The sequence below is a fragment of the Lactuca sativa genome, chromosome 8, assembly GCF_002870075.4.
Source record: "Lactuca sativa cultivar Salinas chromosome 8, Lsat_Salinas_v11, whole genome shotgun sequence".
NCBI lineage: Eukaryota > Viridiplantae > Streptophyta > Magnoliopsida > Asterales > Asteraceae > Lactuca > Lactuca sativa.
The window spans coordinates 152,319,583-152,333,467 of NC_056630.2; the positions used below are offsets into that span (position 1 = coordinate 152,319,583).

Sequence of the window (13,885 nt, forward strand, 5' to 3'; positions counted from 1 at the left end):
TCATACATCATACCTCACCAACTTAAGATCCTCGTAAACGTATTTATTCTACGTATGCATCAGATTACAATGAGACTAACTGGTTTGACTTAAATTATAAACTAACTAGATATAACATATATTCATTTCGAGAATATTCAATTTCAAACTCATATTTCAACCAAGAACAACCATTATATAACTCAAATCATATGAACTAAAATACTATGCAAGATTATTGATCTAAAAAACAACTTATTTAAATAATAATATTTTTTAAGATTCGTTATTAATATTAAAGATTTAAAAAGAAAAACTCTAATCAGAAACGATGTAAATAAAATTAAATAGCTATAAAGGGGAAAAAAATAGAATAAATTTGTTCATTAAAAAAAAAGCATGCCACCAACGTATTACATTTGGGCACTTGTACGTAAAGTCGGTGAAGGACAAAATTATATAAAAGATAACCCTAAATATTGGCCGACGATTTCAACACACCACTCGTCCTCAATTGACCCCCAAAACGGATTTCATCGCCTACTGCTGCTATCGATCCCTACCATATTCTTCAGATCACGCCGCCGCATCCACCACCACCACCACCACCGTCAACCTCCGCATCGACCACCACCACCATTAACCTCCGCATCGAGCAGGTAATGTTCAATATATCACTTGATTGAATTGTTTGAAAACTTCCGTTTAGCTTAAACCTATGTCCTTCAAAGGATCAAGACTGCTAATTACTTCATCATCTAGGGTAAAAAGTATGGTTAATAATTCGAATTAGAGGTTGACTCGTATATGGATGTTAATTCGAATTTAGGGCAAAAAAGTAATAAAGATGTGATCTGCTCGGTTCGTTCCTGATCTATTTGGGTTCTAATTACTTCTTCATCTTTTCATTTTGATGTTGTTTTTCTCAAAAACATAACCTAACAAAATCAAAATAAATTTTGTGTGGAGAATCAGCAAGATCATTGTTGAATTTGTCGAAAGAAAAGACTCTGATCAATCTCATACTTTTCTCTTAGTTTCTTTTGCTGAAGACATGTTTAATTTGTTTATTTTGATTTTCTTCATAGGTTGGTTTCTTTCATTCATGGCGGCTTTGAAGGAGCTTTTGCCACCTGCAAAATCATCTTCTTCCACCTTCTATGATCATTCAAGCGACCCATGGTTTAAGCAAAGATACAGCGCCCCAACAGAGGATGAACATACTGAAATCATCAAAAAGAACCCTGTCCCATTATACAACACACCTGAGCGTTTCAAATACCGGCCCTCAAAACCACAAGACTTTGGTGATGGTGGAGCTTTCCCCGAGATACACTATGCACAGTTCCCCCTTGATCTTGGTAGGAAAAAAGATTCATCTTCTGGACCAAAAACCCTACCTGTAACAGTCGATAAACATGGTAACTTAACATTTGATGCGATCGTGAAGCAAAATGAAAACGCTTCAAAGATTGTTCACTCACAGCACAAAGATCTTGTACCCAAGATTCTAAAGGATGAAGAAGATGAAGAAGATGAAGAGGAAGTGGAGAAGCAGAAAAAGATTGAAGAAACAACCCTTCAAACAAAAGCAGCTCTCGAAAAGATTGTGAATGTAAGACTAAGTGCAGCACAACCCAAAAACGTTACCACACAATCTCAAGATTCAAAGTTCATCAAATACAAACCCTCACAACAATCATCCGCGTTCAACTCAGGGGCAAAAGAGAGAATCATTAGAATGGTGGAAATGCCAGTTGACCCATTGGACCCACCAAAGTTCAAACACAAAAGAGTCCCAAAAGCTAACGGGTCGCCACCTGTCCCTGTCATGCATTCCCCTCCTAGACCCGTAACAGTAAAAGACCAACAAGATTGGAAAATCCCTCCATGTATTTCAAACTGGAAGAATCCAAAAGGGTACACAATTCCACTTGATAAACGTTTAGCAGCAGATGGAAGAGGGCTTCAAGAGGTACAAATCAATGATAATTTTGCCAAACTTTCAGAAGCTTTATATGTAGCTGAACAAAAAGCAAGAGAAGCTGTTTCCATGAGGTCAAAAGTCCAAAAGGAAATGATGATGAAAGAAAAAGAAAGAAAAGAACAAGAACTCCGCGCATTAGCTCAAAAAGCAAGATCCGAAAGAACCGGGACCGCAACCGGACCACCTCCTGCCGCCCCACCGCCGCCTCCCTCCGGGAAGAGCATGATGGATGTTGACGAGAGAGAACCAAGAGAACCAAGAGAAACAAGAGAGACAAGAGAGGAGAGAGAGGAGAGGATTCAGAGAGAGAAGATTCGGGAGGAGAGGAGGAGAGAGAGGGAGAGAGAGAGAAGACTGGAAGCGAAAGATGCAGCAATGGGGAAAAAGAGTAAGATAACACGGGACAGAGACCGTGACATCAGCGAGAAGGTGGCGCTGGGGATGGCGTCAGGAGGGGCGGCGCGTGGTGGTGAAGTGATGTACGATCAGCGGTTGTTTAATCAAGAGAAAGGGATGGATTCAGGGTTTGGGACAGAGGATCAATACAATGTTTATGACAAAGGATTGTTTACAGCTCAGCCTACTCTCTCCACCTTATACCGCCCTAAGAAGGATGCTGATGGTGAGATGTATGGTGGGGCGGATGAGCAGATTGAGAAGATTAGGAAAACGGATCGATTTAAACCGGATAAAGGGTTCACGGGTGCCAACGAGAAAGCGGGTCCCAGGGATAGACCCGTTGAGTTTGAAAAAGAAGTCGCTGAAGAAGCGGATCCATTTGGTTTGGATCAGTTTTTGACCCAAGTCAAAGGAGGGAAGAAGGCGATGGATAAAGTTGGAAGCAGTGGGACCATGAAAGCAAGTGGTGGGGCTTCTATGCGTGAAGGGTATGAAGGTTCTGGAAGGAGTCGGATTGGGTTTGAAAGGGGGCGATAGAGAGAGTGAGAGTAAGGTATGGATTAATGACATGATCATAAACTCGCTTTATATTTTAATTCTTGTGTTTTTGGTTAATGGATATCTCTTTATCAAGTGTTATGACATATGATGATGGCACTGTGATTTGTACTTTTTATGTTAAACTTGTACTTGGCTTTTGTGATTTCGGTATTTGAAAAACTATTATGTTTGTTTACTGTTTTCTTTGATTATTTCAACTTGAAAAGATGACTACCGTTGTTTATAAAACTACTTGTTCTACAAAATAATCAGTAGAAATACACAAGTATTTTATGTTGCTGTTATGGGAGGAATAAAAAAAAAAGCATAATGTCCATATTGGGAAGTAGTCAGAATTCTCATATCAGCAATGTACTTACACATAATGACAACGTACTTAGAATTTGTTATCAGTAATAGCAACATAGTTAGTTACACTTGTTTACCCAATAATTGCAACATTTATTAAAGAAAACATATTATTGCTTATAAGGGTAAAAAAATACAAGTAAATTGCTACTACTGATAAAAACTAAATTACTTTGTTATTAACTGTATTAAAATGCAAGTATGTTGGTATTATGGGGTTAAAAAGTAAAGTAAGTAATAAGTTGCTGTTATGGGTTAAACAATAAAGTAGCATGCTTATATCTGTAAAATTAGATTTTTTGAGCATTCAAGATAGCATGATGCTAAAAGGTATAGCATTCAATGATAGTAATAGTACTATAGTAGCATTCAAGAATAGTAGGATGCTATTAAAGAGTGTTTTTTTTACATGATTTTTTACAGTTTCTAGTTTCTACATGCTATTTTAGAATCCTTAGTAGGATGCTATAATTAACAAGTACAGTACCTAATTAATAATTTGAAAATCAACTCTTTAACTTTCAAACATAACAAGTTAATGAACTTTTTTTTTTTTTTTTTTTTTTTTTTTTTTTTTTTTTTTTTAAGAATAGGAGAATGCTGTTAACAGTTTATAATTTAAAAATGATGCTACGATTAACAATTTATAATAGTAGGATATGCTATTGAAAATTATAAGTTGTGTAATTCCAATATAGAAGAGATTAAATACCCATTTTCAAACTTTTGGAATCATCCAACAAAGGGAGCAGTCACCATTAGAGCAAGACCGTACCTCTATAGTGTTTGCAAGACACATGGCACATGAATTAGATATTATTTATTTATTATAAAGATAATATATCAATTCAATTGTTTTTAATATCTAGATATACCATTTGATTAAAATACTAATATAATATTTTTGTAAGCCTTTTAAGTTTTGAAAGACACACTCCTATGTGACATGAAATAATGGCGCATCTAGCCTTGCAAACCAATTGCAAGCCATTGATGTAGATGGTCTTAACCAAAAATATGGTTGATGTCATGTGATTGCCATCTCATCATCTTGCATAACTATATTAGATTATACATCATTATATTATTCTTATTTTTACTTTAAATATATTTTTTTTATTACTTTAAAATATTTTTTTTATTACATTATATCCCTCTCATTATATATATTTTTTCATTACTTTAATTTTTTAATACTTTAAATATATATTTCAGTTAATTAAATGTAAAGAGGTAGAGAGAAAAAAAATTGTGATTGGATGCTCAATTGTGATGGTGATCACATTTCACCACAATGTGGTGCTTTGACAGTCTACCACATTAGGCTGTGGAGAGTGGTTGCACCCAAACCACCAGCTAACTCAGCGCCACGTAGATATTTTAGCATTCCACAACCAACCGACTAGGTTGTGGAAATGGTGTTCACCTAGTGGGTTGGTAGTGAAAGGGCAAAAATGATGAAAGAGAAGGAGATAAAATGGAAACTGACATAACAATTAGCTAATCATCTTGTGTGTCTTCATGCGTCTTGGCAACCACTTCACATCCAACCCACCGGAGCTTGGGTCGGTGTTCACGCGTAGGTTGGCTTGCCACATAGGATCTCACGCGTGAAATAACCCTCCACTCCGGATAGTCTTATCATGGGTGATCTTTACATTCAACATATTTGTACATCAAACACATTTGTGGTTGGTGGTGACCATTCCGAAAGACCTTATATGTTAGATGATAATCCATCTCGTCATTTGTTGCAAACCTATTGAATTAGGTTAATTATTTGGGAAAAAAATACCAATGGTTTAAACGAGACAAAAAAAATCATTGATGGCTTGAATAAAAGAGTAGCCTATTTGTGTTATTTTTCTGATTTTCATGCCATGTGTCGTATGAGTAGTGTATGTTTGCATGTTGTATATTTTTTTTTTTTTATGGTAGTAGACTTAGTAGTATTGATAAATGTGCGTGGTTGAAAAAGATCAAATCGTGTTGAAAGTTTTAATAATTAAGTAGTTAAGAAATTTTTTATGTTATTTTATTTTTAGACTAAATAAGATGTTATCAAGCAATGACATAACCATGTAAACATGTTTTCATTGTTTTTACATTCAAAACATATTCAGTAATCTGACCCCATCCAATGTAACCTCATTCGAGTTAACTTGTGAAGACCAATTGATATTTAAGTTGAGTCAAGCCTGGTCAAAGTATAAGCTCGTGAAGGGATGGAGCATGCTGACGAAGGTAAATCATTGCGATTAATCCAAACGGAGCTATCAACCACTACACAACATGCCACTCATCCGATGTTGGCTCTGACCTCTCTATAGAGTTATTATCCTCCTATTACAATTTCAAATCAATTGTTAACAACATATATAGTAAAAATGGCAGTTTTAAATAAATAATCATATTCAATCAACGTCAATGACCACCTTCGAGCTAGTCTTCTATAATCGCTTAAGCTTTGATCATGGAATGGTCCAAGGGATCACCAAATACATGGCTAATTGAAAAAGTCTCAAAAATCCAGATCAATGAAACTCACGTATCACAATATTAGCAAAGAGAAAACATTAAAAATATAAATTAAATATTTAATATTTTCTTGAAAACGTATATAACCTGCTTAGGCTATACGTCAATTTGTAAGGTTTATTTTTCTTTAGTTTGACGAGATGAATAAGTTCATAAACTTTCGTATATATTATCTTCAACTGATTGGATAATTGCTCACAAATTATCCTTCCTAAAAAAATTATGTGTCACAAAAAAAAACAACCATTAGTTACATCAAAACAGTTACAAAGGATAAATGACATGACACTCGTTGAAGTCGTCAAAGTTGGATACAAGGCCTAAGACTTATCATTCATAGGCAACCAACTATTAAAACCCTTCTCCAACAAATAGAGCAACACACACATACTACATCCTCGTCCAATAAATCATACACAGATTTATTAAAAACGTTATTCATGTTTTCCAAACTTACTGGGTCGCTCAGAACAACCATTGGAAACATACGTAATCGGAAATCGTAACCGAAATCAGAAGCCATGAAATACTCACCAAACTGGAACCGATAACAAGATAAAATTCCTTCCTCCTAACGGTCAATTTGTAGTCTTCGATTTCAAAAAATATTTCCTCTATTTTGTTTTAGTGGGTTGTGAAACCTTCTTTGCATATATATATATATATATATATATATATATATATATATATATATATATATATATATATATATATATATATATATATATATATATATATATATATATATATATATTTCCTCTAAAGCGTGATTTGAAGTTATAACAAAGTAAAGAAAAAAAAAGTATATATATAACAAGCGGTGCAGTGCGGTTTGAACCGCAATTTTGTAAATACAAACCGCAAACCACACCGCATAGTGTGATTTGATAAAATGATAACCGCAAACTGCACCACGAAATTCTAAACCACATTATGCGGTGCGGTGCGGGTGGTTTGTGCGGTTTTTTGCACAACCCTAGTTTGAGGGATCAAAACAACAACCATCTTCAACTTTATATAAGTGAAGACTTGAAATGGTTTAAGAAATGGCCCGAGGTTTGGCTTAAATCATAAAACCAAAACCAAACCCAAAAACATGAGCGAAAAACCAAACATTTGAAAAACCAAACTCACCTGATTGTGTTTTAGTTTGGTTTCAAATTTTTAGAAACCGATGTTCTTTAGTTTTTGGTTAGGTTTAAGGTTAAAACTAACCCAAACTGACTCATGCTCACTCCTATACATAAGTAACTTTGTAAGGGCGTAGCCAATATAGGGCAAGAGTGGGTCTTGGCCCACCCACACAAAATTAAGGTTACATATATATGGTAGGTACAATATATATTTTTGTTAACCAAAATGATTTATGGTTGTGATATGACATATTCCATTCAAAACTTAAAATTAGTAGAAGGGGATACATTGTTGTTGTAAGACAACATCGTGGGCAACTTAAAATTTACAATTTAGTTAAAAATTCATTGATAGTTATATTTTGTTATCGTTTTCATATTTTGTATATTATTTGACATACCCTAAAATAAAATCCTGACTACACCATCGTAGCTTTGTAAGGCTTTTGATACAAATTAACACTCTATTTCAGACTAACCCATAAAAACTCATAAACAAGTAAAAGAATAAAAAACTAACCCATAAAATCTCAATATCATCGTGATCACATTCCATTAAACGGAGGACCAATGAGTCCGGAACATGTCCTGGAAAATGGTCAGGCCGGACTTGACTCGGAAATGACATGTTCCGAACTATCATTCTTTAAAAAAACAAAAATTAAAGTTATTTATTTACATTGAGATTACATAGATTAGTTTAATTAATAGAGAAAATGACAAAAATAGCCATTTATACTAATTGCATTACAAAAATAGCCAAAAAAAATCGAAATTACAAAAATGGCCACCCATTTCGCAGATGAGAAAGGTCCCATCTGCGAAATGGGCTTCTCATCTGCGAAAGTACAAGTACCTAAAACACAGTTGTGCTTTAGGTACTTGTACTTTCGCAGATGAGAATTTTTTTTTTAATATTTTTTCTTTATAAATAGGGTTAATTTCGCAGATGGAATAGGTCCATCTGCGAAATCCTCTCAGTCTATCTGCGAAATGGTGTATTTTTTTGTATTTTTTTTTTATAAGTTTGACTATGAAATGAATTGGTTTGACTATTCCATCTTAAAAAAAAATACAAAAAAATACACCATTTCGCAGTCAAACTTAAAAAATACATTTCATAGTCAAACTTAAAAAATACATTTCGCAGTATTTTTTTGTAGTCAAACCAATTCATTTCAGTCTATCTGCGAAATGGTGTATTTTTTTGTATTTTGTATTTTTTTTTTTAAGTTTGACTATGAAATGAATTGGTTTGACTATTCCATCTTAAAAAAAATACACCATTTCGCAGTCAAACTTAAAAAATACATTTCATAGTCAAACTTAAAAAATACATTTCGCAGTATTTTTTTTGTAGTCAAACCAATTCATTTCATAGTCAAACTTAAAAAAAAAATACAAAAAAATACACCAGATAGACTGAGAGGATTTCGCAGATGGACCTATTCCATCTGTGAAATTAACCCTATTTATACAGAAAAAATATTAAAAAAAAAAAAAATTCTCATCTGCGAAAGTACAAGTACCTAAAGCACAACTGTGCTTTAGGTACTTGTACTTTCGCAGATGAGAAGCCCATTTCGCAGATGGGACCTTCTCTGTGCTTTAGGTACTTGTACTTTCGCAGATGAGAAGCCCATTTCGCAGATGGGACCTTCTCATCTGCGAAATGGGTGACCATTTTTGTAATTTCGATTTTTTTTGGTTATTTTTGTAATGCAATTAATGTAAATGGCTATTTTTGTCATTTTCTCTAATTAATATCCCAAAAACATAAGCTCAGAACCCTAGCGGCCTAGTTTAGGTACAAAACTTATACACACTCCTTTTGAAGAGGACAAAACATGACTTTGACTCATCCTCTCGGTATTAACCTATGGAGACATCAAATCCCCAAATACTTCACCATTTCTTGCCATCTCAATCACAGTCTCACTACACTTGATCCCTTTAGAAACGCGAGCAATGGTTACGGTTACACCAGCCAAGATTGGGTCAAGGCAATATCAACCCATATCACAAACTGCACTAATATACAGCAACTCAACGAAATCTACGCTCATGTTATCAGAGTCCATATGCTTGAACATCAACGAGCTCCATTTTATTGGAACACCATCATAAGAGCATACACCAGGCTATCATCCCCTTCAAAGGCACTGTATGTAAGCATAGCCATGTCTCGAGCTGGGGTCCACCCGGATACCTACACTCTTCCCGTCATTTTACAATCCGTCTCTCAGAAAAACGAAATCTCAATCGTCAGACAGTTCCATTCGGTGGCCATCAAACACGGGCTGAGTACGAATTTATTTTGCGAGAGTGGGTTCATCAGATTGTATTCAAAAGCTGGTGATTTCAACAATGCGCTTAAACTGTTCGACGAAAGTCCTGAGAGAAACCTCGGTTCTTGGAATGCTGTTATAGGCGGGTTATCACAAAGTGGGCGTGCTAGAGAAACTGTGGACATGTTCTTGGAGTTAAAAAGAAGTGGGTTAGCCCCAGATGATGTAACCATGGTTAGCATCACTTCCGCTTGTGGGAGTTTAGGCGATTTCAATTTAGCTCTTCAGCTACACAAATGTGTCCTTCAAGCTAAAACCTTAGAAAAACCTGATCTTTTGATGTTGAATTCACTCATAGACATGTATGGGAAATGTGGTAGAATGGATTTAGCTCATATCATCTTTTCAAGAATGCAAGAAAGAAACGTATCCTCATGGACATCTATGATTGTAGGGTATGCAACACATGGACATGTAAATGAAGCATTAGAATGCTTTCGTGCTATGAGAGAAACACATGTTAGGCCTAATGGTGTGACATTTGTGGGTGTTTTGAGCGCATGTGTTCATTGTGGGGTTGTGGAAGAAGGGAGATATTACTTTAATATGATGAAAAATGAGTATGGGATCAAACCATGTTTAGAGCATTATGGGTGTATGGTGGATTTGTTTAGTCGATGTGGGTTGCTTGATGAGGCAAGAGAGATGGTGGAGGCGATGCCGATGGAGGGTAATGTGGTAATTTGGGGGAGTTTGATGGGTGGTTGTGAGAAGTATGGGAATGTGAAGATGGGGGAGTTTGTGGGGAAGAAATTGATGGAATTAGAACCATGGAATGATGGGGTTTATGTGGTTATGTCTAATATTTATGCTACTAATGGGTTATGGGAAGATGTTGGAAAAATGAGAAAAATTATGAAAGAGAAGAGACTTGCGAAGGTTCCTGGTTATAGCTTGGGAGTATGAGTTTAAGGGGGTTAATTGATTTAAATCATTAAAATATCATTCAATAATAAGAAAATGACACTATTGTTTATGAAAATAGAAAAGAAAAAAAAGTTTTGCTGATATCATGTAAATCGCGTATACAAATTGTCTGCCACACGTAAAATGCCAAGCATAGAGAAGTTGACAAGTATCAAATTATTGTTTTGATGTTTTGTGTGTTTTTCAATGACCATGTAAGTAAAAAGTTAACAGATTTTACATTTATTTCACCTAGTATTTCAAACTCTTTTCAAGAGGTTTAGCCACTTGATTTTTAGTTTTATTCTATTATTTTTTGAGATTTATATATTTTTTTTGTTTCATTGTGAAAGATTGAAAGTTTGTATTCTTTTGTTGTCATGGTGCTTGTTAAGGTGGACATATGATGTGTCCATCCATTATTGTAACACTTCGTTCATGTTGTATTAGGTTGGAGGGTGTGTAGTCATAAGAACCACTCTCTCCTTTGCCATGTAGGCTACATGTCAATTATACCATACAAAGTATGGTTCTTTACCACACACAATGTGTGGGAACACACACACACACACACACAGAAAGAGAGAGAGACTACCACATGCAGTTAAACCGCACTCGAAACCATAGGGGGGCAGTGTTCCTCCTTTAGCAGGCAAGACTGCTACAAGTGCGACAAGCCACATGAGAGAGCTTGTAGGTCAGGGGGCTCAGGCTGCTACAAGTGCGGCAAGACTTGACAATTTAGCAGGGATTGTACTGCCCCTACTCCCACCATTCAGACATCAGACTTGATTTGCTTTCATTGCAATTAGAGGGGCCACAAGAAGGCCCACTGCTCGAGTCTAGCCTCAAAAGCACTAGTGATGGCGCCAGCTAAGTGACCTTGCGGATCACAGATGGCCGTCAGGGTAAGACGGATGCTCCAGTGGTGAGGAGTCAAGCCTTTCAGTTGACTGCCGAGGAGGCGCGGGCCGCACCAGATGTGGTGACGGGTATGTTGCTTTCCTTTAACTTTTATTTTATGTCGATTTCGATACTTATAGTTTATGTGTTTTGTTCTAGGATCGTTCCATGTGAACGAGGAGCATCTGCGAGAGGTTCTGGAGACTTTGAGGAGCGATAACTTGTATGCTAAGTTCTCCAAGTGTGAGTTCTGGTTGCGCGACGTGCAGTTCCTTGGACATCTCGTCAACCAGAATGAGATCTCAATAGACCCCACCAAAGTGGAGGCCGTGATGAGATGGGAGGTTCCAAAGTCTCGATCCGAGATTCGGAGTTTCCTAGGATTAGCCGGCTACTATCGGAGATTCATCCAGGATTTCTCCAAAATAGCCGTACCTCTGACCAGGCTAACAAGGAAGGCTGTGGTCTTTCGTTGGGGGCCTGAGTAACAGGCCGCGTTCGAGACACTGAGACAGAGATTGTCCGAGGCGCCAATCTTAGCCCTGCCAGAGGGCATGGAGGATTTTGTTGTGTACTGCGATGCGTCCATCTCAGGTTTAGGCACAATATTGATGCAGAGAGGACATGTCATCGCCTACGCGTCGAGGCAGCTAAAGCCTCACGAGGCGAACTACCCGAAGTATGATTTGGAGTTGGGGGCTGTTGTATTCGCCCTCAAGATTTGGCATCTTTACCTCTATGGGGTTCGTTGTACCATCTACACGGACCATAAGAGTCTGAGGTACCTCATGGACCAGCTGAATCTAAACATGAGGCAGTGCCAGTGGATGGACGTGGTAAAGGATTAAGATTGTGAGATCCTTTATCACCCAGGTAAGGCCAATTTGGTGGTCGACGCGCTTAGCCGCAAGGCAGCGCCGATCAAGGATATATGCCTGAGGATGATAGTGGTGACTCCGCTATTGGAGCGGATTCGGGAGGCCCAGCAGGAGGCCATGAAGGAGGAACATCGGAAGAGCGACCGGATCGTGGGGCAGGTTTCCTCCTTCGACTATGACAACCGATGATTACTGACACTACACCGTAGGGTGTGGGTGCCATACCACGGGGGTGTGCGCCAGGTCTGATGGAGGAGGCACACAAATCTCGGTTCTCCATTCATCCCGGGGCGACGAAATTATATAGGGATCTTCGTCTGGACTATTGGTGGCCCTGCATGAAGAGGGATGTGACATGGTTTGTGGAGCAGTGTTTGACCTGCAGGAAGGTCAAGGTTGAGCATTAGAGACCTCACGGCAAGATGCAGTCGTTGGATATTCCGCTTTGGAAATGGGAAGACATCACGATGGATTTTATCACCAAGCTTCCCAGGACCGCACGGGGAGTGGATTCGATCTGGGTCATCGTCGATCGATTGACCAAGAGAGACCATTTTATCCCGGTTCAGGAGAGCATCTCGGCCGAGAAGTTGGCTGACGTCTATATCTGGGAGGTGGTGGCACGGCACGGTGTGCCAGCTTCTGTGATTTCAGATAGGGATGTGCGGTTCACTTCTAGGTTTTGGAGGAAATTTCATGACGAGCTGGGCACTCGTCTGCATTTTAGCACCGCCTTTCACTCGCAGACAGATGGTCAGAGCGAGCGGACCATCCAGACCCTGGAGGATATGCTGCGAGCATGCATATTAGACTTTGGAGGTAGTTGGGATACCTACCTTCCATTGACAGAGCTCTCCTATAACAATAGTTATCATGCGAGCATTGATCGTCCTCCCTTCGAGATGCTATATAGGAGGAAGTGCAGGACCCCGATATCTTGGGGCGAGGTTGGCCAGAGGGTAATGGGGAGCACTGAGGTAGTGCTCAAGACGACATAGAAGATTCAGCAGGTCCGGAGCCGGCTTCAGACTGCTCAGAGTCAGCAGAAAAGCTATGCCGATAAGCGCCGATCAGACCTGGAGTTCCAGGTCGGGGATATGGTTCTCCTGAAGGTGTCGCCATGGAAAGGCGTTATCCGATTCAGGAAGCGGGGAAAGTTGGGCCCTAGGTACATTGGACCATTCAGGGTTATAGTTCGGGTGGGCAGGGTGGCGTATATGCTGGATTTGTCAGCCGAACTCAGTCAAATACACAACACTTTCCATGTTTCTCAGCTGCGAAAGTGCCTGGTGGACGCCTCAGTAGTGGTACCCTTGGAGGACATTCGGGTTGATGACAGCCTGAACTACATTGAGCGACCGATGGCAATCCTCGACCGGAAGTCGAAAGATTTGAGGAACAAAAGAGTGGAACTCGTGAAGGTGCAATGGCAGCACCAGAAGGGGTCGGGGTGGACTTGGGAGCCGACGGACGAGATGATGGAGCATTACCCCGAGCTGTTTCAGGATCGAGCAGCAGACTTCAAGGACGAAGTCTAAAATAAGTGGGGGAGATTTGTAGCATCTGGTTCTTGGTAAGTATTCTTTTATTAATTCTTTAAAATGTTTTGCATTTTGGCCTTGGACTCGGTGAGTTGAAGGACCAACTCGCCGAGTAGAAGCGGGATGAGAAGCAGGGTTTAAGCAGTGGAATCGACGAGTAGGGTACCAGACTCAGCGAGTAGTCCCTGTCTGGACAAAAACCCTAACTGAGGGTTTGCACCCTATTTAAAAACCTTAACTTGGCCTCCTTCGTCCCATTTGCTCCCAGAAGACCCCCATAGCAAACCCTAGCCGTTATTGAAGCAATCTAAGGCATTTGGAGTGATTTTGGTGCTTTTGTGACCCAAGGAAGGAAGGAAAAGCT

The 13,885-nt window shown here is 38.6% G+C and overlaps 2 protein-coding genes across 2 annotated transcripts; both read left to right on the plus strand.

The window, feature by feature from the left end:
• Positions 1–425: 425 nt before the first annotated feature.
• Positions 426–3,101, plus strand: LOC111905288 (SNW/SKI-interacting protein A). The gene is made up of 2 exons (XM_023900981.3): positions 426–638; positions 1,068–3,101. Exon 2 carries the CDS (start codon positions 1,085–1,087, stop codon positions 2,900–2,902), a length of 1,818 nt encoding a protein of 605 aa, XP_023756749.1. The 5' UTR covers positions 426–638; positions 1,068–1,084; the 3' UTR covers positions 2,903–3,101.
• Positions 3,102–8,760: 5,659 nt separating this feature from the next.
• Positions 8,761–10,482, plus strand: LOC111905287 (pentatricopeptide repeat-containing protein At1g77170, mitochondrial). Its single transcript, XM_023900980.3, has one exon. The coding sequence runs from the start codon at positions 8,793–8,795 to the stop codon at positions 10,197–10,199; it is 1,407 nt and encodes a 468-aa protein (XP_023756748.1). The 5' UTR covers positions 8,761–8,792; the 3' UTR covers positions 10,200–10,482.
• Positions 10,483–13,885: the final 3,403 nt, after the last annotated feature.